The sequence below is a fragment of the Panthera tigris genome, chromosome C2 (genome assembly GCF_018350195.1).
Source record: "Panthera tigris isolate Pti1 chromosome C2, P.tigris_Pti1_mat1.1, whole genome shotgun sequence".
NCBI classification, from domain to species: domain Eukaryota; kingdom Metazoa; phylum Chordata; class Mammalia; order Carnivora; family Felidae; genus Panthera; species Panthera tigris.
The window spans coordinates 30,534,063-30,558,900 of NC_056668.1; the positions used below are offsets into that span (position 1 = coordinate 30,534,063).

The 24,838-nt window shown below is 35.7% G+C and overlaps 1 protein-coding gene across 1 annotated transcript in view; it reads left to right on the forward strand.

Moving 5' to 3' along the window:
- ROBO2 (roundabout guidance receptor 2) overlaps positions 1-24,838 on the forward strand; it is a 600,254-nt gene that overhangs the window by 398,889 nt on the left and 176,527 nt on the right. Inside the window, exons 4-5 of the mRNA XM_042998321.1 lie at positions 17,723-17,880; positions 20,730-20,850. Coding sequence (XP_042854255.1) covers positions 17,723-17,880; positions 20,730-20,850 — 279 coding nt within the window. The remainder of the gene's footprint in view (positions 1-17,722; positions 17,881-20,729; positions 20,851-24,838) is intronic.

The window sequence follows — 24,838 nt, forward strand, 5'->3', positions numbered from 1 at the left end:
TTGTGATCCCTTCTTTGCTAAAAGTCTTGACCCACATTTTCTATGTGTTTTTTTACTAAGACTATGCAAAAAGAAAATGATTATGTTTTTCTCAGTTAATATAAAGCAAAATTAAAGTGTCCCTTTTCATCTAAAAATTAGCATAAATATTTAAACTGATTATTTAGACCAATGAATATTATTTTGCTTATGCAACATATTATTCAACATTACTCATTAAATATTACATTATTAAATTTGTGTGATAATAGAGAAATTTCCACTTTATTGTGTGTCACCTACAATTTCTTTATAAATCCATTAACCTAATCAAGGTAATTATCACTGTGGGGATATACGTACCTTATAAGGGAGTATATATATAACTTCCTCTTTGCCGGGTATATGCTAAATGCCAAAACTTATTTCACTTAATTCTCATTGCCATCCTGGGTGAGTTACTATTATTCCCATTTTACATATGTTGAAGCAGAAGCTTATAAAGGGTAAATAACTTGTCCTAAATCCCATAGCAAATAAGTAATGATGTCAGGACTCAAACGGAATGATTTCCTTCACCAAAACCTGTGAGATACCAGGGCCTAACTTGCAGAGGGTAAGGAATAGTTAAAGCAAGATTCTAGCTATACTTTTAACTGGAAAAATTATAACCTCATAATGATTATATCACTCTGAGAAGGGAACTATCTCTAAGATGGCTGCGTATTTGTCCTAATATTCTGTTAAAAATGAGAAGAAAGGATTGAGGCTGAGTAGAGATTGACTTACATATTAACAAAAACAAAAACACAAAAAAGGAAGGAAGGAAGGAAGGAAGGAAGGAAGGAAGGAAGGAAGGAAGGATGGAAGGCAGGAAAAGGAAGACTATAATTCTGAGGTCTTGAGCGTACCATTAAAAAAACTTCCTACCATTAGAAACACAGCAGTATAATACTTAGCAATTCACTCACCATTGGCTTTTGTTCTTCAGGGTTTTGGTTTTTTTTTTTTTTTTTTTTTGGTTTTTGTTTTTTTTTAAAAAAAGCAATTGTGTAAAATCAAGTTCATATTAGAGATTTATTCAAAGAAGCAAGTTTCAGTATGAATTTTGAGTTAAACATAGATTTAGCCTAATGTTTGAAATCACCATCTCACAGCATGATACAATAACTGATTATAATGAAGATCTTAGTTACCAAGTTAAATTATTTTTAGTATATTTAATCATTAGGTTCAGCAATTATAAAATATGGCTGTTATGCCTAAGTTTCCACCACCATAATCTTTAAGTGTAGGCTCTAGAATAAAAACAGAAGATTTATTTTCATATCCTAGCTTATTAACTGGATGAAGTTGGCATCTTGAAAACAGCTGTCTTTTCATTCATAAACCTACCTACCATACTGGGTTATCATGAGGCTTCCACTTACCTTCTAGGCAGGACATCACGTCAATTATTAGGCTTTGATTTACCCCACTCTACCAGAAAACTGAAATATTTTAAAATAAACATTCAGAACATGAACTTGAAATTGTTATAAATGTGGTAAGCAGTGACATGAGATTCTTTCTTCTGACTGAATAATTTGAAATTTGTGAGTTAGTTTTTAACTTTGAAAATAAGACAGTACTAGCATTTCAAGGAAGAGAGTCCCCAATAATGTCTCTCATAGCATACTGTATTACTTACTAAAATAAAGAACAAACAACTCTCCGTACATTTATTCAGTAAAATCATTAAGTCACTTTAAGTAACTTTCTAATGATGTATATGTAATAATCAACTCAATCCAGTTTAGCTGATGACGAGAATTGAAATCCTTGACTCATCTATTCATTCAATAAATATTTACTCTGCGTTTACTTTGTGCCAAGAATAACATTCTAGACCCTGGGGATACAACAAAAAACAAAATGAACTTAGTCCCTGCTTTCATGGAGTTAGCTTACATTCTACTGAAGGCAGATAGATAAGGAACAAATAAACAAATTATAATAATTTCACATAGTGATATGTGATATACAAGGGGAAAAATACCAGAAAGATGTGATATGTGCGATCTTGTTCCTTCTTTAGATTGGGTAGTCCTAAGAGGGGAACCCAAAGAATTGACATATAAAGTGAGATTTGATGGACAAAAAGAGGAGAGCTAAAAGAAAATCTTAGGAAAAGAAAATTTCACAGCGATAGTGTATGAATAGGACCTAAAGAAGTCATTTGCCTTGCTAGAAGAAAAGAGCCAGACTGGCTGGGGGAGAATGGAGTAAGAAGCATGAATAGTAGTAGATGAGAGCCAGATCTTAAGATGCTTTGTAGGTCAGAGTAAGGATTTGATTTTTCTTTTCGTAAATGTGACGAGTCCTTTGGAAAAATTTTAGGATGATAAGATCTATCTTATAATTTTAATAAGATTACTCTGCTGGGTGGAGAGTTGATTATAAGAGGGGTAAGACTAAAGTAATATTGTTAAGAGTCACCTTCACTGTTCCTGGTGAGATAATAGTGACTCAAACCAATGACAGCAGTGGAGGTAAAGAATATCAATTCTGGGGAAGTTTCAATCATTGGGCCTTACTGATGGCCAAGATTGTATGTGTGTGTATGTGTGTATGTTCACGATGGACAAAAATAGAGGAAAACTAGTAACTCCTTGAGCAGCTTGTATATGACAGCACCATATACAAAGACACTGAAGACTGGGGAAATGAAGATTTGTGTGACAAAAGTCAAGAATTCAATTTTGGTCACATTAAATTAGAGATACTTTTAGGCACTCAAGTGGCAATGTCAAGCAAGCAAGTCTGGAGCTCCAAAGGGCTCAAGGCTAGAGGCATTCACTTTAGAGTCATCACCATGGAGGCAGGATTGGCAGAGGGTAACTTGGAAAAATGTGTTTCTGAGGGCACTCCATTTTTGAGTAGTAGTGACTATGCTTTAAGAACAGGAAGTTTCTCGCAAAGTACATGCAAGAATGTTGGCTAGTGGGAGGAAAATTAGGAGAGTATCTTAGGATACAAGATAGGAAATATATAATAAAATTAGATCTATCTTAGGCAGTTCTTTAATGGTAATGGCTTTATCATGTCAGATTTAGGGAAAAATACAAAAAAAATCACTCATATGAATTTTCCACATCTTAACTTTCAACACTATTATCAAGTATTTACTATGGCTAAGCTACTATGGGAGAGAAACATGAAATAATTACATCTGCATTGGAGATGTAGCTAATTTCCAATGTAATTTCTACCTGACTTTTCATTCTTACAAATTACTGACATATCTAGTGAAGGCAATTAATTGCAACATTTGATTAAGCCATCCACTATCATATGGAAATCCTATTCATCTAAACATTATAAACATTGAAAGAGAAATAGACTATGGTAACATATTTTATTATTATTTCAAATCATTTCCTATCTCTAATATGCCAAATGAAAAAGAACAAGAAGAATTCTGCAGTAACAAAATCATTTTTAGAAAATGCATTTTTAAGTTATTGGGCTGCTTAATATTTGAAGACTATTGAAAATATACAATGAACCTTTTTATTATGCAAATATATTCAATTCTGAAAACAATTGAATGATAATAAAGTATTCTCTTTTTCTTTACCTCATATTACAGTAATGAAGCTGTTACCTCTGAGTGTGCGTTTTAATGAGTTTTAACTAACATTTTAATGAGCTGACATTATAAACCCGAGGATTAGACAAAGTTGAATTTACTGGATAGAGAAAGTTTCCTCAATAGTTAATTATATTAAGATGTAATATAATGCATTTTATGATATACCACTAACTATCAGCCTACAAGAAAAATTATATTAAAAGATTGAATAATATCATTATACTTAATCTGTACATACATGTATCCTGGTTCCTCACTTTTAAAATAAAAAGCTAATGATGTTTTTGTATATGCAAATCACATGAAATATATAAGGCATAGACATATCAAAGATAACAAATCAAAATTTTTATTAAGTTAAATGAATTTTTTTTGACATTTGCAATAAAGAAAACTCCATGAAGAGCTACCTTCAATTGGAGACAAGATTTTATTTTTAAAGAATGAATCATTTATAATTGTCTTGATTCACATATTTAAAACGGGTTTATAGATTCACAACTTACCATTTGGGAGAGATGAAGAACTTTTTGTAAATAAATGATATTTTGGGGGTACCTGGGTGGCTCACTCAGGTAAGTGTCCGACTTCAGCTCAGGTCATGATCTCACGGTTTTGTGAATTCGAGCCCCGTGTCGAGCTCCGTGCTGACAGCTCAGAGCCTGGACCTTGCTTCAGATTCTGTGTCTCCCTCTCTCTTTGCCCCTCCCCTGCTCACGTTCTCGCTCTCTCAAAAAAGTTAACCGTTAAAAAATTTTTTTTAAATAAATGATATTTTGGTTTTGATGCATTCTGTGAAGACAGTTAATAGGTGATGGTTTCAAGGCTCTCTCAACTAAAACATAGTCACCATTACTTACTCCTTCCTCCATATCCTCCTTGCCTTTTATCCAATCCTCTCTTCAGGCACTACGAGGCCTAGGTGTGCATCAAAAGGTTGTAATCTGAGGGAAGCAAACATAAGAGACTCTTAAATACAGAGAACGAGATGAGAGTTGCTGGAGAGAGGTGGATGGATGGGCTAAAGGGGTGATGGGTATTAAGGAGGGCACTTGTTGTTATGGGCACTGTGTTAAACGTGTAAGTGATGAATCACTGAATTCTACACCTGAAACCAATTTTACCATATATATTAACTAGGATTTAAATAAAAACTTTAAAAAAAAGGTGTCATCTTACCTCCGTATCTCTTGTACAAAGCTCATAGTAAGGCTCCAGTTGACCGTCCATGAAGAGAGGCCGTCTCAATATTCAAGTTTTCTGAATTTTTATTCTATTTTAGAAAAAAGCTAATTAATCAAGTTATATATTTTGATCTCACACTTATCATCAATCTACAGATATTCTGTTGACATTTATATTTCAAATCGCCATTCTTCTGTAAACCTGCTATCTGTGTCACTGAGTGACTAGGGAAAACCCAGGTTTCCATACCCTGTCTACAACTCTGTTGAATCCATTGGGGTAGAGCGTACACTTGTAAAACACTCAGAGTCGATTTTATTTTTATTCATACATTGTTCAATATATATGTTAATAAACAATTACTGCATTCACAAGGTTGTAAAATCAAAAAATATAAGATGGATATAGTGAAGCCTTCCCTTTCTGTCTTTTACTTCCCAGTTTTTTCTCCACAAGACGTTTGTTATTATTGGTTTCTTACGTTTTCTTCCAGAGATTGTTTTATGCCCATGCAAGCACATTCCAGCGTGATTCTTTTCTTTTTGTAAGTAATTAAAGCATATGCTGTATATTCCAAACCCAACTCTGAAGTTGGCTCCTCTAAAATGCCTTCTTTGTTGAACGCCATATTTCTCTCCATTGGACTTTTTTTTTTTTTTAATTTTTTTTAACGTTTATTTTATATTTCTCTCCATTGGACTTTTTTTTTTATTTTTTTTTTAACGTTTATTTTATTTTTGAGACAGGGAGAGACAGCATGAACGGGGGAGGGTCAGAGAGAGAGGGAGACACAGAATCTGAAGCAGGCTCCAGGCTCTGAGCTGTCAGCACAGAGCCTGACGCGGGGCTCAAACTCACGGACCGCGAGATCATGACCTGAGCCGAAGTTGGGTGCTTAACCGACTGAGCCACCCAGGCGCCCCTCTCCATTGGACTTTAAAGCATTTTTGATGCACCTCTCAATGTAGTTCTCTGTTATTGGATGCTTTTTTTTTTTTTTTCCTTTTCTTTCAGATTGTAGTTTTGAGTTCTCTATGGTAACCCTCCTAAATCTCTTTAGTGCTCTGAAGTCAAGATCTAGGCTTGAAGTGTCTCATACTTCTAAATGTGTTACATAGCACATTGTAACAACAAAATATGCGGTACCCATTTAGTAAATGAAGAAGTGAAGAGCACCTGGCTGGCTCAGTCAGTGGAGCATGTGATTCTTGATCTTGGGGTTGTGAGTTTGAGCCCCACATCGGGTGTAGAGATTACTTAAAAATAAAAAAAAAATTAAAAGAAGTGAATGATTTGAAAAACTCTTCTGTTATCAAAAAGATGTAGTTACAACTAGAAGTGATTGGAAAGTGAAGAATCTCTAATTTATCCTGTATCCACTAAAGCAAAATTAAATGTTATGTTAAAATCACCTTTTAGAAATGAACTGAGCAAGAGGCACCTGGGTGGCTCAGTCAGTTAGGTAGCTGACTTCAGCTCAGGTCATAACCTTTTGGTTCTTGGGTTCAACCCTTGAGAGGAGTTCTGTGCTGACAGTCTGGAGCCTACTTCAGATTCTGTGTCTCCCTCTCTCTCTGTTCCTCCCCTGCTGGCACGCTCTCTCTCTCTCTTTCCCAAAAATAAATAAACATTAAATTTTGTTTTTTTTTAAATAAACTGGGTAAAACTGGCCAAACTTTAACCTTCTGATTGGGAGGAATCAATGATATTTTATTGTCCTGTTAATACTTTATAACATAACATAAGTAATATCTAAATATGTTTGACTTAGAATTATACTATTATATATAAATCTCAACTCCTATAGTACTCACTCCAATAATTATCATTATCTACTAACAGTTGCATAGAGTTTGACAGTCTATCAAGACATTAAAGTAGGAAATATTTTATACACATTGTTCTTGAATATTATTAACTTCTTTACAGAAGAATTAAAAATCGACAGCCATTGAACTCATGTAAAATTAGATACACAAATAGAATTGTAAAGCCCTTTTTATTTACTAGCATTTCTATTTCCCAACAGCAAGCGTAATTCTCATTTATGAAGTACTTCCTTTATGTCACATTGTGATTTAGAAAGATTGCTTTTTAATTCTTTTTTAATTTTTTAATGTTTTTTTCTTTTTTTACTTTTGAGAGAGAGAGAGAGAGACAGACAGAATGAGCAAGGGGAGGGGCAAAGAGAGAGGGAGACACAGAATCTGAAGCAGGCTCTAGGCTCCACACTGTCAACACAGAGCCTGACATAGGGCAAGAACTTAGGGACCATGAGATCATGACCTGAGCCAAAATCAGACACTTAACTGATTGAGCCACCCAGGCGCCCCACTTTTTTAATTCTTTGTAACAATCCAAAGACAAAAGCTTTATTATCTCCATTTTATAGATGAAGAAGCTCAGATTGTATAAGACCATCTGGTTAATAAAGTGGCAGAGCTGAGAGTCAAACCCAATCCTTTGACTAAATCCATTATTTTACCCACAATGCCATATTGCTTCCTTAAAAAATAGTAGTATTTTCATAAACATAAATTAAATGCAAGTTCCAGTTCCCATGAAAGCTCCTGAGCAAATGGTAGAGAGGAAGTAAGATGCATTTCAGGAAGAGAAAACCAAAAGCATGAAGGCCCATTAATGGAAAGGAGCTCATTGTGTTCCAGGAAAGGCCAGTGTGGGTTGAGTATTATGATTGAGTGGCAAGGACGAGACAGTAGAGTTTTAGATGGTAAACTACATAGACTTAAAGACGGGGGCAGGTGAGTGTCCTACCTGGATTTGCTGGAACTGCCCTGGCATCATTCTGAAGAATGCTTCCTTTTGTTTTCCAAAGTGCTTAGTATGGAGTTATATATGGTGATCCAACTTATAGGTAAAGTTGAAGATTTTAGATTTCACAAGAAATGAACAAAGTTTTTGGTGGTTACTTGGGATATTAGTAGGAAAGTGACAGATTATTTTAGTCCAAATTCCATACCTGGTACTTTTCTCAACTGACAACATCCTCATGATATATTGAAGCCATTTTTCATGGAAACTTACTGAAGCAAAGCTATTTCTTTTAAGTAAATGTGGGGAGAAACATGCCAGGAGTAGTATTAAACATGTGTTTCAGACATCATTGGATAAATATATGTAACATCTGATTATTTGGGAGCTACTAATTTATTTTGAAATTTATCCCATTTGACAACTTCAGATTTTCCTTTTGTTGCTCACATTTTAGACATGTTGCCCTACATTCAGAAGAGTTATAATTTGACTGCTTGTTGAAAACATCAAGAAAATGTCTCTAATTTGACCATTTATAGACAGTTTTGGGGATGAGTGGGGTGAAGCAGTTGATATTTTGTGATTAAAAATGGCCAAAATTTAGGATTATAATACTTTGTTAATTTTAGTAGTATCACAAATGGCCTTGATTAGGACAAAATAATGAAGGTTTGATGGATTCTGATAACTCTTATCAAGTTTTGGTATCCTTTCAGGTACAGAAGCTAAAACAATCAGATGCAATGAGGCAGTTATCTCTATGTAGGGAGTTGGCACCTCTCCAAGCAGGAAGTGGCTCTGTTTACTCTTCGTCTTAATTTAGGAATGAAAAGTATTACTTACCTTGTCCTCACAATAACAGTGGAGCCTAGAGAATAAAAATATTTATGGCTGACCATGTACTCTGTGGACGGCCAAGGATGACTCTAGGATATGTCAGAGGAAGAGAGGGATTTTTTTAAAAACTTCCATGCTTAAGATGACATCTTCCTAGTTTCATATAAGATATGAAGTTTTGATTAAAGTATACATGAATGTTGAAATAAATATTTAAACACTTTTCAGGAAAATACACCTACAATAAATTTTCATCGTGAGAAGTCAGTATCCCTTACCCTAAAATGATATTTGGTTTTTTGTTTGTTTGTTTGTTTGGGTTTTCTTGGTGTCAGCTTGTTTTCATAGAGTATATGACAGTGGGTGGAGTGGAGGTGGGTTGTGGACTTAGCATCAGGAATAAGTGAAATTGTGCTTCTCATAGGTAAACAAAAATTGTCAAGCACATTGTTTCCAGTTGCTGTCAATGGTGTTATATGAGTTTTCTGAAATCATTTAAATGTGGTCTTTAGCACATTTGCATTCATAAAAAGTGCCTGGGTATGTATGCTCCTTGCTTCTTCTCCTGCTCAGCTGTCAAAACATGGTGATGCTTTTGAAGATTTATGTTAGATAGGTAATGAGATTACTGAATGTTAACTGCAGCATTCAGAATTCACTTGGTGGCAAAAGAAAAGAAGGTTACTGGGTCTTTGGGATAGAATAGAGAAATGATGGAGCTAGTTCTAATCAGCCAATTTGAAAATAAATATACTGTATTCTGGATTAGGAAAGATTTCAAACTTTGTGTCATGTTGTAATCAAATACAACATTTCTAGAAGAATATAGGATGTCACATTACTTCCATTTCAGCAAAATTCATGACAGCTTAGAATAATGGCCATATTTTGTGGTATGGACATATGCAAATCTTAATATTGGATGGGAAAGACTGAAGAGTCCACAGGCATGTGTGACACAATTTTTTTTAAAAAATGCTTTCATTGTTGCATTAAAAATGTAAATAAATCTCATGTAGTTGATCTATGTTCCTGTGTAAAACAGGAAAATAAACAATGTGATTTCAAAGTGGTCATTTTCAGATTTACGGATTATAATGGCGTAATGGTTACCTTCCAAATCGGACCTCTACTGGTTATGGTTGTGAAATGTGTTGTTAAAATAGGAAACATGATGAAAATTGTGAAATCAGCATAATTAAGTTGAAGGTCCAAAAACACATTATAATATATATTTCTTTTATTCAGAGATTTCACTGAGTTTCAGGTAGAGGGGAAAAAAGATAAAGCAACAGTAGTTTAGAAGTAACTGGCATTCTCGACAAGGAAGGTTGACCTTGACCTTCTTCTCCTTCCAACCCTCATTTCATCAGCAGGGGTGAGATTACTTTGAGACCCTGCCAATAGGTAATAAATAACACATAAATTCCAGGACACCCTTGCACTGTAGGGTGCCCTAATGTGTAATAATCCTTAGACTATTGAGTTTATAACTCATGACATCTGGCAGTTACTTGGCATTGTAATTCATGTTGATCATGCACATCAGAATACACCATGGGAGAGAAATATTGGAGTAATAACCCGTTGATACCGGGACAGGGTGGAATGACAGGAAGATGCTGTCGAGATTGTGTACCTCTGTGAACTATGCAGTGTTGGAATGCTGTAAAAACTAATGCCTTCAGATAAGGACTAACAAGGCAGGAGGAGGGTGGTAATCTATGGGGATCCACAATGGAGCAGCACATTAATATTTACTTGATAGCACTCTTTATTCCTTTATTCAAATTGACAGATGTAGCTGTACAGCAGTAATGAATCCAGAAGTTAGAATTTAAACATATACTCATGTTTATTTTAAATTTAAATGTGTCCTTAAATAAATGTATTGAATTCCTTTTTTTTACACATCTGCATATATGATATTCAGTGCTCTCAAGCTTTTATTTTATTTGGTCTAATAGTGAGGATTAAATGAACAGGAAGAGAAAAGAGAGGAAGTATTGGGAGGTAATGGGCAAAAAGAGCGACGTACAAAGCAGTTGTAACAAGCCTTCCTGGTACCTAAGAGCCTAACTGCTTTGGCTGAAGACTTGAGGCTCATGGGAAATGAAACAGATTGAAAAGCTAGAAGCAGACAGATGGCTATTTGTAATCAGCCTGTAAATATAAATCCTATAAAGATGTTGTGATTATTTGTATGTTTGTTTGTTTGTTTATACTCAAACCTAGATCTAGAGAAAATGGGACGCAGTATTGTAAGCTTCACATAATCTGGTATTTCCCCTTGTTACCATTCTGAAAAACATTACATAATACTTAAAAAAAATGCTAGCCTCTGTAGTTCTGAATTTTAAATTCAATGTACTATTTTTTTCATTACCCAGAGTTGTAGGCATCTCCGTAACCAAGATTGGAATTACCCCTAAATGGAGCAGGTGCTAGAAGGAAGTTGTTTGGGTATCAGAGCAGAATATTTTGAGGGTATCCAGGGGAGGTTTTTCTTCTGAATATAGGAAGGCATTGCCTTGAATGTGTTTAGACTGATACCTGCTGTTCTAGACACCATCCTCCTCCTCACATACTATATTTGGGCACGTCTCCAAGATGCTCTCATCCCTTTGAGCTCTCTGTGATTCTGGAGGCATCATTCCCACATGAACAGTTTTGTGCACGATGGCACTTTAAGGAAGAAAAAAAGGGGAGTTGATTAAACATTAATTAGCTTCAATCCACAACTTCCTCCTAAGCTAATGGATAGAGTTTGCAGATCCCTGTCAAATATCAGATGCTAGGCTTTGCCAAAAATAGGACTTCCAAGTGTTGAAGGTATGCCAACTGCCGGCTCCTTAACTCAAACCAAAGGAAATGATTGCCAGAGGCAGGCCTTGAGTCTGCTGTGGTCAGATGTCACCAGTTTGCAGTGCCACATGTGATCCAAGAGTTTATGAATGATCTCAACACTTGGTCCCCAAGGAGAACATATGCATTACAGAGGTTACGGATACAAATTACAGAGAGCAAGATGTTTCCATGCAATTTCTAAGAATCCTTCAGCAAGTTTTAAACATTAATGGAAAACATTAAGGAAGACTTGGCACTCTTAGCAGGACTTCAAATTATATTGCTGGTGAGGACAGAACAGAGCTAAAAAAAAAAAGGGATTCAAGAAGAAAGGCTTAGCTAAGAAATCTGGGGCTGGCCATTCCTCTTGTGAATTGTGTGTGTGTGTGTGTGTGTGTTTTATTCCCTGCAGAATTACCAGGCTTCACAAAATGCTAGAACTTGAAAATGAACAAGTCACAGGGCATCCTTGTTTATTCAGCATGCTCCAATTCATATCACTGGTTTATCAGGATCGTTTGCTGACTGAATGTGCTTGCACAGGGAGTCTTAGTAGAGACGGGGGCGGGGGTGGGAGGGTGAGAGCGTCTCAGCTTGGAATTGTCAGCATGCTGCAGGGGTGCCAAAGTGCCAGAGTGTCAGCTTGCACAGCAGTAGCAGGACGTCTCCCCACTGAGTCCTTTCTTTCTCATTCCCCTTCTGTGCAGAAGAAACCACTTATGACTTGTCCCCTAGATATCAGATTTTATCATCTATTTAGCTGGTGGCGAGCCTGTCTGTTCTGACTATATTTTGTTTGATCATACCAAGTAGAATAAAACAGTTTGTTGTGAATGATGATTCCTCTTTCAGTGTATTTGGTCTTTGAGTCATTGAAACTTCAGAAAAATACAGAATTACTAGAGCTTGTCAGTGGGGTCCTTTCAGTTGAAAGGGGGCAGCTCAATTTAAACTGGTCTAAATATGAAAGAAAGGTTGTTTAGATCATGTAACTAGAAAGCCCAGATTTAGCCCAGTCTTCAGGATTTATTTATCCAGATAGGTCCTCAAGAACCCAGATGTGTTCAAGTGCGTGGCCTCCGTTTCATCCTCAGACTGGAGCTCCCCCTGGGGTCACAGCCTGGCTGTCAACAGCAGCCATTTAGTACAGCAGGAGATAGTGTTCTTTCCTCAGAGGTAGAAGACCTAAGCTTCAGTCTGGTTGGCATTACACCTGCCCATTCCCTGTGATGATATAGGCAGTGGTGGGGCTGGTAGTGGTAGTGGTAGAAATAGGGAAACAATATACACCAGCTGTAGGAATGGCTAGCATATTTTTTTCTAGTCCATTATAATACCGATAGTATAATTTGTTCTAACAGTTTTACTGGTTGGCATAAATCTGTTGTGTCTTTGATGGATTGATTTCTGACCTTGAACTGACTGGATTTTATTTTAGATATTTCTGGGCTTATCGGTAGCAATTCAAGTATTCTGTCTCTTAAATCCACCCAGCTTAAACTGTTCTTCCTAAACAACATTTTAAAATCAAGTTAAAGTATTTTGGTTTGTTTAATGTGATAAGGAAAAGACTACGACACACCTCTTGAAGAGGAGTTCATCGATTCAACCTATCAAGAACACTCGATGAGCTCTTCTGATGCCCTGCAAGATGGGAGCCTATTGGAGGCTTACCTAGTCCAGTGTGAGAATAGAAGGAAAAACTTTTCAGATGACTAAGTCAGAGGCTGACCCTGAAGGAACGGTATACATTTGAAGGGAGGAACAGGAAAAAGTAAGGAAACAAAGGGCTATCTGGGGGAGATTTTCAACCCAACAGACCACCATATGCTAATGTACATTGATAATTAGACGTTCCTCTGTATGTTTTCTACCGAGAAGTCTTGAGCCACACAGCTGTGACAGTTTCTGGGCACATACAGAGAGAAACCCTGCTGGCAAAGAAACCTTGTTATCAGTATTGCTCTGAGCTGCTATCAGTTTCTACTGCTGCTAACAATGCTTTTAATTATAATTTCTTTTTAGATTACCTTTCTCATGATCAATTTAGTTTGTTGCGGGTGATGTTTTTTATCCAATGGTGTGTATGAACACTTTCATCAGTAATTTCTCTAGGCTCTGTATTTCTAATAACTACTTAGAAGCATGCATACATTGTAATTCAGAAATACATCTTTTGGTCTCTTAATTATGTAGCCTCATCTCATTGTCATTGCTAGTTTATCTTAATAAACTAAGATGGAAATGACTGAGTCATGATTTGCTTTGTCTATGTTGACAAAATATAAAATAAAAATGTAAAAAAAATATACAAAATATAAAATACTTTATAAAACATATAAAGATATAAAATATATGTCTTTAAAATTCTTGACAGCTGTTGATTTAGGACAGAAGGGAGAGGACCTGGTGAGTAAAAGAAGGTGGTATGAGGAAACAGGAGCCAAAGATATAAGCTGTAAAGGCACAACTAGATCTAAAATTCTTTCAGGCCATTATATTAGTTGCCTATTTTTGTGCAACAAACTACAAGACTCAGTGACTTAAAATAACATACATTTATTCTCCATCTGTGGATCAGGAACCCAGATATGAGTTATCTTAGTTGTCTGCTCTAAGGATCTCTCACAAAGCTGCAGTGAGGTGTTGGTTAGGGCTGTGTTATCATGTGAAAGCTCGATTGAGGAAGCTTGTTGGACTGAAAGCCTCAGTTCCTTGCTTGCTGTTGCCTAGAAGCTGCCTTTAGATTGTTGTCAAATGGACCTCTTCTTTGAGCAAAAAGGTATCTTACATGATCAAGGAATTCGATGAAGGAAGAAAGGGAGTGACAGAGAAAAGAGCTAGAGAGAAAGAAAGATGAAAGTTATCATCACTTATAACCCAGTATTGGAGATGACATTCCATAAGTTTACAATAACCTATTCATTAAAGGCAAGTCACTAGGTCCAGCCCACAGAACAGGCAAGGGGATTACACATGAAAATAAATGCCAGGAGGGAGGGATATTAAAGAAAAAGCCCACCACAGGCATTATCATGTCATGCTTGTTTCGTATTTCTTCACCATTTTATAGGACAGTGCCAAGTCCCTTGTTGTGTTTATTATGTTCCTGGAGAATTGAATTAATTTGTTGCAAATCTTTATGTCATGACTAAGAACTGTATTTTATCAAACACACAGTAATTCAAAACTTTCTGATCTTCCAGAATAACTTCCTAAGTCACAGTGCATGTCAATGTAAAAAGAATGCAAATCTAACCCAGATTATGAGTAGCTGGGTGTACTCTCATTTATGATTTTCAGCTCATATACAGAAATGAATATTTGGGTTCTAGCCAATTAGAACCCCCCCAACAGTCCCGGGGATTTGAACCTTTGTATCTAAATTTAGCTCCACAAACAAATGCTATATCAAAACTGTACCTGTTTGTATCTTTTTTTTTTCTTTAAAGCATAATTTATCACTATCCACTAAGCTTTTGTCATTGTAACCAGATTTTTTTCTCAGTTAATCAGGTTTATTTACTTTATTTTGTTTCACTCTACATAAAGAACTGTTTGGAGCTTTAGTTATTACACATATTGCTGTGTGCCCTTGCTTTGGCTTATTTGTCAAGCCACATCAAAAATGTAGCCCTCAATTCTTTCTACAATAGGGGCTTAAAGAGAAAAAAATATAGAGTTAATTTGGATTTGCTTTGCTTTCCTACATTTACAAGACCATTTTACTTCCTTTCACCTCACATGCATGAATTCTTTACTGCAAAGAATACTTTCTTTTCTTTATCACCTGCAATAAAGTGTAGGGCAAAATCCAAGACAGAAATGAATAACTAGCATAAAAATTGGAAATAATAAATATTATTTTATTTTGTCAATATTAATGAATGGATATCAAAACCTCGGAAACATGTAAGCAAATATCAGAACATACTTAACCTTTGGTACGGTTTGAGAAGAGTAAAAATGACTTCACTTTTCCCTAAGAGTAAGTTTTCTACATTCTGTGCTAGGACCTGGTGTAAAGGATGTGTTTCTCTTGAATGTTTTATTGAGACAGAGAAGAAACACATTTTATTACCCCAAAGATTTAAGGTAAAAGAAATGGTATCATTAAGCAAAAGATGAATTAACTGGATGCTCCAAAAACCCCAAAGAGCATTTTACAAGTTGAAGAGGGTACAGTACCAATTACACTATTATCTCACCCTACTCTCTGGGTGAATAGCCTGAAAGCCTAAAATTACAGTTGATGTTAGATTTCTTGGCTTCATTTGCAAATTGGAGTCATTTTCTTTTTGTGAACGCCATAAACACATGTTACATTGTTTAAGAGTAGCAGTCCTTAGTTTGTTATGATATTTTTCTCCTTTTTGTCCTCCATGTCAAAGGACCTTTTTTTTTTTTCCTTTCTTAATTTGGCTTGTTACAAATTGATGTAACACTGTGTTTCTGAATGATTTGCAATGGCCTTAAGTACCATCTGAGCAGAGGCTTTTTGGCGTGTCATTTGTTAGGGGACCAGTTCTAGAGAAGGTCCTTCAACTGGCCAGATGTGTCATTTTGGAACAGATTGAGGGCCTGCCAAAACACCATTTGTTGCCAGTACTGGATATTGTAGGGGTGCTCACCACTCTGTTACCATATTTTTGCATGTCTTAACATTGCATAAATAGGCAGCTGTTCTGTATTTAGAATATAAATGAGTCACCAGCTTGCTTTCCCAGGAGGATTTACCTGCAAAAGGAAACCACGGTGTTAACCCCTTCCCATCCCCCTGCCTGAATGTCACATTAAATGCACTCTTCTCTCAGCCCATTCAGAAGCAAATCCTATGCATATAAATCACACCTCTCTTGCCAGTGAGACAAGAGAACCAAAAATGTGCAGTTCACCATGCTAAAATGGAACACATTTCCTTAGCAGCAAAGGCAGTAAATTAATCAGCTTATAAGCTGAGAGTGAGCAATTTGAGCTGAATTCTTTCTTACTGTTCCTTCAATAAGGAGACAAGTTTCTCTAATCTCTAAAAGGGCCATGACTTCATTAAGATGGAAAACCGTGTTAAAGGATGTGTCGCAAGAGAAAAGAGAAGAAAAGCCCTAAAAGTCACTCAGTTGTCTCTCTGGAGCTATTTTCAGGCCAGGGAATTTTTATTTATTTGTAGAATGACAATTAACCTAGAGACTTTGCCCAAAAAGGAGCAGAGTGCTGAAGTGGGTCTCATTATAGCACACCAAAGGCAGTTGGTTTGACCTAATCCACGTTTGTAACAGATGATTTACATAACAGACTAACAGAATCTACCTAATTTTGATTTCAAATAGCTCAACCAATATATATATATATATATTTGCATAGATATAATGCACTGTATGTGCATATGTTTGTTTTGTGTGTGTGTGTGTGTTGCCTTTAGATATACTTAGGAAACAATGTTGTCATTGTTGGCATATAAAATAATAGGAAAGTCAAGGCAGCTAGACAAAGCAAAGGCTGTTGAGGTATGTGGTATATTCCTGGTCTGAACTACTTTTTTGAATGTTTATCCTAAAATAGACATGGCCCTTATTTGCTAAAGAAACCCAGCATCCTGCAATCTGATAGGGCCAAGTCATTTCTCCAGGCTTTTCATCCTGCCAGCAGAAGAAATGCACACACAGATAGATAGGTGACATTTGGAGAGCCAGGCATGCCAGATTTTCGGAGGTTACAATGGAGGTCCAACCTGCTGTTCTCCTAATGAAAGGAGGGGAAATTCAGACTGGCCAAACTGCTATAAGGGATATCTCTGCTCTGAATGTCACGCTGCCCAGATGTCGCTTGGCAGGTGGAGAAGCAGAGAGAATGAAAATGTAGCCCTGTGTATGTGGGTGCTAGTGCGTTGCAGGGTGAACAATGAGTCTATCTTCTGAAGTGTAATGAAAACAGTGTGGATCTTGTCCATATTCATGTCATGAGAAAAGGCATTCTCAAAAAGTCCTCACTCCACTTCCCCTCCCAGACTGACATACATACGTGCTCACAGACCATGTGCACATGACCTGTTTCGGGCTTTTAAGTCTAACTTGATAATTTAGGTGTTTATTTTAATGCATTTGTATACATATGTGTATATATGTTTTTTCTTTATAGAAAATAGGATCATACTGCATAAAAAAATTTTGTACCTTGAATATTTAATCTCAAAACTATTTCACAAGTATTTCTTTTCTTATTTTCCTTAGGCTTTTCTTATTTTTTAAATTAGATTTATAGCAAAGGTACATGATTACATAGTCAGCCATTTCCCTGTTGAACATTTAGGTTGACTCTAGAATATTTTAAAATGGACATGGCTATGTTCTCAGTAAATATTCAACGTTTATTAAAATGAAGTAAGATTTGAAGTTACTTTTTGCAAGAGAAAGCTAAAGTTGCTGTCATTGAATTTTCTTTCAAAAACATTGAATTATTTTTCTTCAGTGTTACGAGATGACTTCCGGCAAAATCCCACAGATGTTGTAGTGGCAGCTGGAGAGCCCGCAATCCTGGAGTGCCAACCTCCCAGGGGACATCCAGAACCCACCATCTACTGGAAAAAAGACAAAGTTCGAATTGATGACAAGGAAGAAAGAATAAGTGTGAGTTAAATTAAAATTAATTCCTACAGAGATTGAATATCAAGTCTTAAAATGGATCATTGTATTTTTTGTTATTGTTAATAAAATTGTAGAATAGCATTGAATGCTGATTACCATTTAGACTGCATTGAAAGGACTGAAAAGGAGTAACCCAAACAAAAAAAAAAAACTTTAGGATGAGTCTTCAAAGAGACAAAAATTAAACAACTCAGGTATAGATGATATAGTAATAATTGCACCCATCTGAATATGTAAATATGTCTTTGCAGTACAATATTGATGACTTAGGTTTTTTAACATCTCAAATACATACATCATTGCACTACAATATTGATGACTTGGTTTATTTTAATATCTCAAATACATTTATTGATCATGCTGTACATGAATGATAAAGGGTAGATGATGGCTGTGAGCCATATTACCTAGAACATTTCTGTTTACACCATTTTCAAAATTATAAGAGAAAATGATTCGAGGTGATAGGTACTTCAAGCACCTTTTCCAATTTTTCAATGTTTATAACTAAAATTTTATACATGAATTTATTTAAAAGTTTAGGAGGTATGAAGTAAAATCAAAGTAAACATGACTTTTATGGTTCTGCAGTTTAGCTCTTGCAGAAAAAGAGTCTGCCTTCAAGGGAAATTGGTGATTAGGTTCATCACAATTAATATTCAAAACAAAACACCCAGAACATTGTAAAGAGGTAGAAAAGGGGAAAGACATGCAATTATTTTATGGTTTTGTGGAATCCACTCAACTTTTGCTTATGACACTTATGGGAACCAGTCCACTGAAACAGTAGAAATGCCTCAAACTTCTGAGGTTATTCCTAATACAATGTTTATATTTAATACAATTATTGAGAATAAATATACTTTATTTAAAATCATGTCCATTTCTCTGAGCAAATGTGACATTTCTGTCAAAAATCCATACAGTCTAGATGTCTATTTAAAAATATCTTGTAAATGAGGATTTTTTTTTTACATGCACACTATGGTTACACCATAAAGCAGAACTGGACAGGCCATATAGGGGATCACAATATATATTCCTATGATTCTGGCTTGAACTCTTGACAGCATGAGGATCTGCATAACTGGGGGCACTTTGGCTCTCAATGGTCTGTGTTTGGGTACCAAACATGAAAATGTGTTCCTGGTGACAGAGTTAAATCAATGTGGAAGGGTTTCTAGTTCATGTTTGCATCATTTACCTTTCCCTTTGTACAAACCACCACAAAATACAGAGACTTATGATAACCATTTTATTTAGACTGTTCTGTGGGTAAGATGACAATTCTTCATTCTGGGCCAGATTGGCTGATCTTTGCTAGGTTTTTTCATGCTTCTGTGGCTTGTTTAAAAGATGTGCTGGCAGCCAGATGATCTAGGATAACCTTACTCACATGTCTGGCAATTGACTTACACCCAGTTGGGCATCTTCGTTCTTGTCTTGGCCTATAATTTTCCAGCAGGCCTGCTCAGACTGGTTCCCATAGTGGTCTCAAGATTCCAGCTGCAGCAAGGAAACATAAGTCTCAATGTGCTAGCACTTTCCTTCTATTGAAACATTTCTTTAGTTTCATCTGTCAAATCAAGTAATTTTGCCAAACTCAGCTTCAGGGGGAGGAGGAGTGGCCTCCATGGACATTTTTATAACTTATAGTTTATTAGACTCCACTGTACCTAATTAAGAACAGGTTGATGGTCTTTTTGTCCCATGGAAAAACAAAGTTGAAAGTCCTTTTTTTGTGACATGACAAGTTTTAGAGCCTGAAATATCTCTGATGAAAACATGCCTATGTGGATTTTGTTTGCCTAGGAGATAAAAATTGCCAGAGGAAACCAGCATGTTCTTACCTCATATCTCTTTAAGAACACTCAGCCATTGTGATGTTAAGATCATTGAATTATATAAATACAAAGAAACAAAATTGGAAAAGAAGCTATGAGTTGCTGATACACTTACTAAAAACCTAATTCTGCTTCAATATCCTCTTTAACAAATAGACATTTTAACATTTTCATTGGTTTATTCAGTCAATAAATGTGTCTCATTTAGGAAACATTTAGGGAACACATTTTAGAAGCCAATGATTTGTACCAACTCATACTCATTATTAAAAAATGTATTTATTTTTATCCCCCCCCTGCCCTCTTCTTCAAAAATTATTTCATAAATATAGCTAAGGTAAGACATAAATAGTTAATGCTAACAACTGAAATGTAAGCTCCATGAAAGCAGAGGTTTTTATTATTTGGTTTCCTACTGAACCTCAAGTGCCTAGAACACTGCGGAACCCATAGAGGTACTCGGTAAATGCTTGTTGAATCACTCTGGGTCCGTTGGATTCCATTATATTACCAAAAGCAGGTATTTAGTACTTCTTTCTGGTAACAAATTATCAATAGCAATTCATTCAACCTACTTCAGAGTGAAGATTAACCATTAAGATTTAAGAAGCACTCACAAGACTCAAAATAGGACCAGATGAGAGAAAGAATGAAACACATTTTCTAGAAAGGGAATATGGAGGTTAATCCTGAAGGAGAATTTAAGAGAAGAAAAGACACATGCCAAAATACTGGGAAAGTTTTCTGTCTTAGACACTGAGCTATTTCCTTGAGGGAAAAAAAATGTTGTGCTTAAATATTCAAAATGATTTATTAGTCACCTTCCCTTTGCTGTTTATTTTCCTTTCCATTTCCTCCCTCCCTTTCTTCCTTCCTTCCTTTCTCTCTCTCTTTTTTCTCCTTTCTTTCCTTCTTTCTCTTTCTCTTCTTTCCTTCTTTCTCTTTCTCTTCTTTCTTTCTTTCTTTCTTTTTTTTAATTTTTAACAGATTCGTGGTGGAAAACTGATGATCTCCAACACGAGGAAAAGCGATGCAGGGATGTATACCTGTGTTGGCACCAATATGGTGGGAGAAAGAGACAGTGATCCAGCAGAACTGACTGTCTTCGGTAAAGCTCTCTTTTAAATTATAAATTGCTATTTATATATACTTTTCCTTAGATTGTAAATATGTTTTAATACTAAACATCAGCATATAGAAGGACAGTTGCTTATGACTTATGGTGAGTAGTGAAGGACTGATTTGTCTTGGTTTCTGGTTCTATCCGTCAGATGAAATCTGTGATATGAAGAAAAATAGAACTTTTGAAACAATAATTCATTTACTTTATTCATATATATTTATAGGATTTTCCCTTTCATCAGAATGTAAAAAAAATTCATCTTTCTCAAATTCTGTTTGAGATATTATATCCATCTAAAGTTTATCTACTGTGATGTATTTTTAAGTATCTTTTATGGGTAAGACACTGGGTAAGTTTTGTTTTTTTGTTTTTTTGTTTTTTTGTTTTTTTTTTTAGTGTAGTGCAAATACATTTCACTTGTCTTCTGCTTTAAAAATTTCAAATTTAGATATTTGCAGTTTTAGCTTACGATAAAAAAAACTAGCCAGCTACACACACACACACACACACATAAATATATACAATCAAAATTAGGAAAAAAACAAACCAACCATAAACTCTCTTGCTAATGCAGGCAGGCTGGGTCCAAGAACCCAGGAGAGAGTCCCAGAGGACCATCCAAAAGGATCCTTGGCTTCACACAGGGTAGAAATCAAATGTGAGCCAGAGTAAGTGAAAATAGCATTTATTGAATAGTATACATGACAGAGAATAGCAGACAGAGTGGGAGACTCTGAAGGAAAGAAGAATGAGTTTTGTTTGTTGCTTGAGACTAGCGGTTTATATTCAAAAGGGTCTAAGGGTCCAGGAATCCAGGGTAGGGTCCAATCAAAGGCAAGTGTCAGGTGAACAATAGGTGTTACTCCATAAATCACAGAAGGGGTGGGATTAATGCCCGTGTCAGCTGAAGTTTGTTTGAAGCTAACGTCCTGGAATATGTTTGGGATCTGGCTTTTCTTAGGTGTTAACAGGTGTTTGGGCCCTAAGACAAAACTCAGAGAAGGATTAACTTTCTTGCTTCCCCCTTGAAGTGGGAACAGAGCTTCCTTGGCTTACTCAGAGGCAAAATATGGGGCCCAGCAGAAAAACAGCAGAGATGGAGCCTTTGTAAATGGAGTGCCATCAGCTTCCCTACCTCATTGCTATGATATTCATGTTTCTTCAGATTTCAGAACCAAGGGACTCTTTAGCAGAGTAATAGAATTCATAGGTTAAAACTTGATTAGATCTGTATCAGAGAAATTGTGGACAAAGCATTAGGAAAGAGAAAATTGGGTAGAATAAAGATGCCACAGTCAACAAAAAAGGAAAATGCTATAGGGCAGCTGTGAAAAATTGAAAAAGAAATAAAATTACAGAAAATTGGGGAAAGTAGGGATCCTAAAGATATTGGAAAATGAAATATTCCTTCAGAAGTCACTGAAATCCCACTTAAGTCTGTGTATGGATATTTGTCTATACGTACACACATATGTATACATGTATATATACACACACATATATATGTATGTATGCATGTGTGTGTATATCTATCTGTAGCTTAAAAATATTTGACTATTAAAAAAAATATTTGACTATTGTTGATATTGTGTGATTTTTTTTTTAAAACATAGGAGATAAGTGTGATTTTTAAGTTATTTTTCGTGCCAGCAAAATAATCTTCTGGTTTAATGAATTAGAGTAAGATCTTACTGCTGGTCATTATAACATGTTTGAGCGAAGCATCAGAATTCTGCATACATTCCAAAAGAAACTGCTTTTGTAGTTTGAGATGTGCCATCCCATGGTGTTATGGGAGCGCCCCAAAGCAAAATAGCCATGTTATGATTTCCATTACATGTAAAGCATTAAGGTGTGCTTTATGAATGTGTACCTGAGAACAGGCCTCTCTTTTCAATCACGCTGAGTGCCGAGTAATCTCTGGTAATACTCCGTATGGATACTAAGCAGCTTGAAGTCCCAAATGACCAAACCAGGAGAAAGTCCACAATTCATTAAAGGAATTGAATAGTAAAAATAAAATTGCTCAAAGTATGCATGTAAATTTCTGTCCCGCAGAGCTCAGGCAAGTATCAGTTTGCCCTTCAATTTCATGCAGTCAGCTATAAGAGTCTCAAAATGTGCTTCACTCCATAATGAATAAAATACAGTTTTTTCCTGGTAAGATATGAAATTAGTGGTCACTGAACATTAGCATTGAAAACCCACACGTACAGCTGTTCTATTTAAAGAAGCACTCATTACTATTTTTCTGTAACTGCCACAAGCTTTGGAAGAGAAAAATGTTGCATTCCAAAAGTACATACTGCCTTCAAAAGGAAATTGAAAGGGTTTAATGTCATTACCAAAGCAATTAGACTTACCAAAATGTGACTGTGTTATGAAATATTTACCTCATGTTCCCTAAAGACATGATGGGAAATATAGGAGGTCCTTAGACATGTCAGGAGTTACAGGGGAACTTCTAAATTATTTTGAAAATAGCCATAAAGCAAAGAGATTGGATTTGTCTAGGGGCAGTACCTCTGGAAGAATTGATTTAAGAAACTAAGAACATTTATCTGATGGTGTAAACTAGTCAGAACTGACCTGGGGGTTATAAGTACAGTATTAAGTTGAAGGAAAAACTAAAATTCCATTATTGATAAGAAAACATCATCTGAACCCAGAAATAAAACATAACAGTAGTGATTGTCCAAATCAAGGATGTGACAAGGATTGCCTGAGAGAGGTACTTTGTTCAGTTCTTAGAGAAAATAACCAGTGTCCTATGTATAATGGGGAATTCTTTATTTTATTTGGGTGCTTTTGTATCCATACACATTTTCTAATAAACCTCTTTATATTTCATCATTGTTAGATATTATTATTTCTGACCTAGGGTTTATAAAAGTATAACTGGGTACATTTTTCCCCTCCCCGCTCTCAATTTTATTTTCATGTAGCAGAAATTCTGCTTAAAAAGAAAAAAAAAAATTGGCTACTGTGACCACTCTGTAGCTACAGAAGATTTTAAATGTTCTTTGCAACTCGATCTTTACTTTAAGGTATGTTATACCCAGGGGCACCTGGGTGGCTCAGTCGGTTAAGCACCCAACTTCGGCCCAGGTCATTGATCTTGCAGTCCGTGGGTTCAAGCCCCGCATCAGGCTCTGTGCTGACAGCTCAGAGCCTGGAGCCTGCTTCAGATTCTGTGTCTCCCTCTCTCTCTGCCCCTCCCCCACTCACACTCTGTCTCTCTCTGTCTCAAAAAATGAATAAATGTTTAAAAAAAATTTAAGCATGTTATACACAAAAAGTAATTGATGGTATTAATTGCTCAAAACGTATAATTCTAATTCACTTGTAAATGGCAAGAAAAACAGTGAAAGGAATAACAGGTCTTTGGTATCCAACAGCCATCCACAAGTATTTTGATTCTTTAGTGTGTGGGCTTGGACTTGGAAGTTGTTTAGTTTGAACATTTCAGTTTATCTTGTAAAAATCTGCTATTTAGACAAAGGCATGATCAGTGTAACTTAATTTTCAAAATGTTACTATTCCATACTCCACGAATCATTTATTCTATTTGTTTTTCTTTAATAGATGTTGGTCATAAATAACAGCTTAGTTAAGTGGACAGTACCAAATATAAAATTAAGAAGTAGGCATCAAAGCGTAAATGGACACTAAAATCTATGGCACAGTCTAGATGCCTTCAAAAAGAATACTCCCTAGCACTTTATGTATATCAATTAAGTTCTAAAGATCCTGCTGTCAGAGAAACTAGAATTGAATTTATAATTATGGGTAGGTTTGGGATATCTTTTATCCAAAATTTCACTGTCGCTTAAAAATGACATAAATTTTTCCAAATGATTTTTAAATGCTTATCAAAGTAATCCATGAAAATACATTTTATGTTACGCTACTAATAGACATTAGAAATATTACCAAACTTATAATGAAATACAAAAATAACTAGCCCCACTCC